A 2,699-nucleotide genomic window follows, 5' to 3' on the forward strand; every position below is an offset into this window, starting at 1 on the left:
ATTCCACTTGAATTGGTAAAACACTGATTCTCAGTAGACTCTTGAAAGTTAAGTTAATATATGGTAATCTATAGAGCAACTACTAAAAATCTATACAAAGAAAGATAGTCAAAATGAATATGACATTTCTTAGTGTGTTAGATTTACAGTCTATAGACTAGGAACCTTACCCATCAACAAACTAGGATGTACAAGGTAAAGCTAACTACCAGGAGTCTTAATCATATAGATGGTACCAAAATTGTTTTCTTCAAGCATCATTCTTCATCCCCAACCCAACAAGTAACATGGCTGCTTACTTGAAAAGAACAAGCTACAGCGTTCCTCAAACTTCAAATCACCCAGGGATCATATGAAAATGCAGTTTCTGTAGGTCAGGTGTAGGACCTTTAAATCCTGTATTTTTCACAAGCCCCAGATGCTGCAAATACTGTCTGTCCAGGTGCCATGGTTGGAGCAGCAAGGGGCTAGATACCACATAACCACTCGGACTGCTGCGTATTCCACTTGGTGCTCTTATTTTATTTTTTTGAGACAGGATTTCACTCTGTAGCCCAGGCTGGAGTTCTGTGGCACAATCACAGCTCACTGCAGCCTTGGCCTTCCAGGCTCAAGCAATCCTCCCACCTCAGCTCCCTGAGTAGCTGGGACCACAGACATGTGCCATCAAGCTTGGTTATTTTTATTATTGGTTTTTGTAGGGAAGAGGTCTCACTATGTTAACCAGGCTGGTCTTGAACTCCTGGCCTAAAGTCATCTCCCTGCCTTGGCCTCCCAAAGTGCTGGGTGTACAGGCATAAAGCCACCGCACCCCGCTCCTTATTTTATAACTTACATTTTATATTCCAACTCTTAAACAAATGTGTATGTTCTTTATTATTCATACCAGTGATAACACAGTCAATACACATTCAAAAATAATTATATTAAGAACTCAGAGAATATAAAGCTTGATATGAAGTAATTTGAGAGAAAAAGATAGGTCATGTAACCCAAGCCTACAAGGATCTTTTAAAAATCAGATATAGGAACTATTCAAATAACAGATTTCCTTAATACTAATTAGAAACTTTTGAATATTACTGCTCAGTGTCTCAGTGGATCAAATTGATTAAAGACAGGCCCGAAGTTCCATAACTTGCAGTGTTCAAGTTGCAAATATTTGAACTCCAACAGAACTTGAATATAAAGCACAAGATGCAATTTACCTGGTATCCACGGACAAGGGTAGTCTGTAATTCTTTTAAAACATATTGGAGGAAGTGCACACCAAGATCCTCTATTATCTTCGCAAGAGTGCTGCGTGCAATGTCTCTGATTTCTTGGGCTCTGTTCTTGAGTAGGGCACACACTTTCAGCAAAATACTAGAAAATGAGAAGTTGAAAAATGATTAATCAAATAAACGAAGCAATTAAACATATACATATCCTTTTGTCTCTTAATTACTCATAACTCAAATTTCCCTGTTAACACTCTAAACCACAGCAAGTTATGACAGTACTTTTCCTCTTCCTGACAAAAGAGGTTCAAAAACAAGGAAGAAAAGAAGCAATTTTTGAGTTTCACTAAACTTCTAATTTGTTACAAAACACACCTTGGCAGATTAGCTTCCATAACTTCTTGTGGAAGGGACTGCATTAGTTTAACCATGGCAAACGCTAATGGAACGCGAACCACTTCCTCATCATTCACAACCTTTGACTTGATGAGCTTGTGTTCTTCTTCTCTTTTAGTCTGCAAGAAACATTTAGGTTAAGTTAAAATGAAAGTAAATGGATCAGTGATCTACCAACACTGCAACCTTGCATTTGAAAGACAAATTTTTCTAGAAGGATGGATGATCATTTAAAAAAAAGAAAGAAAAGAAAGGCAGCCCTTTCTATAGATCTTAAGCCCATTTCTAAGTTTATTTAAAAATAAACCAAATCTCTAATTTGAGGATAGCTCTCTAAAAATTATAAAAATAACAGGAGTAAGAATGTTCTACTTTTCAAAGAAGCCATCAGAAAAAAAATAAAGCCAAATTTTCACCAGTGTGGATTTTCACTGCTGTGAAGTATAGGAAGCTCATATAAAATGTGTATCAGTTGGAACAGTCAAGTGTTTGAGTGACGCTGTTAGTATATATAAATACAGGGCCTCAAATAAAAGTTTATTTACAAATATACAAAATATACAAAAATATAAATCAATATTATATGCCAGGAGTTAGCAAACTTTCTCTGAAGAGGGCCAGATAGTATTTTTGGCTTTATGGGCTCTGACTTAACTCTGATGTTGTGATAAAAAGTTAGTACTAAACACTATGTAAACAAATGGGTATTGTGTTCCAATAAAGCTATACAAAAACAGGCCACAGGCTAGATTTAGTCCCTGAGCCATTGTTGGCCAACCCATGTTTCACCCTGAGAAGGAAAGAAAGGCTTTGGCTTCATGAGAACGCACTGCTAAATATTATCTCTGTTAACTAAGAGAAAGATGAATTTTGAATAGTGCAGAACTGACCAAAAAGTACGAAAGGGAAACATATTCTAATTTTTAATAACCTTTTTGGGACACGGGAGTCTCTTAATAACTACTTTGGAGATGGAAAAGCATTTATCTACCATATCAAAATCATAAAGAATGAGTGTTACTGCTTAGTTGCAGCAGGATAAGCCTGAAGTTGAAGGGATAAGAGTAGAGGGGTGAATTGTGA

The 2,699-nt window shown here is 36.6% G+C and overlaps 1 protein-coding gene across 1 annotated transcript in view; it reads right to left on the reverse strand.

The window, feature by feature from the left end:
- UTP20 (UTP20, small subunit (SSU) processome component, homolog (yeast)) overlaps positions 1 to 2,699 on the reverse strand; it is a 131,274-nt gene that overhangs the window by 31,399 nt on the left and 97,176 nt on the right. The window contains exon 43 of the mRNA XM_011966643.1: positions 1,209 to 1,365. Within this exon, the coding sequence (XP_011822033.1) occupies positions 1,209 to 1,365 (157 nt within the window). The remainder of the gene's footprint in view (positions 1 to 1,208; positions 1,366 to 2,699) is intronic.

The sequence above is a fragment of the Mandrillus leucophaeus genome, unplaced genomic scaffold, assembly GCF_000951045.1.
Source record: "Mandrillus leucophaeus isolate KB7577 unplaced genomic scaffold, Mleu.le_1.0 Scaffold768, whole genome shotgun sequence".
NCBI classification, from domain to species: domain Eukaryota; kingdom Metazoa; phylum Chordata; class Mammalia; order Primates; family Cercopithecidae; genus Mandrillus; species Mandrillus leucophaeus.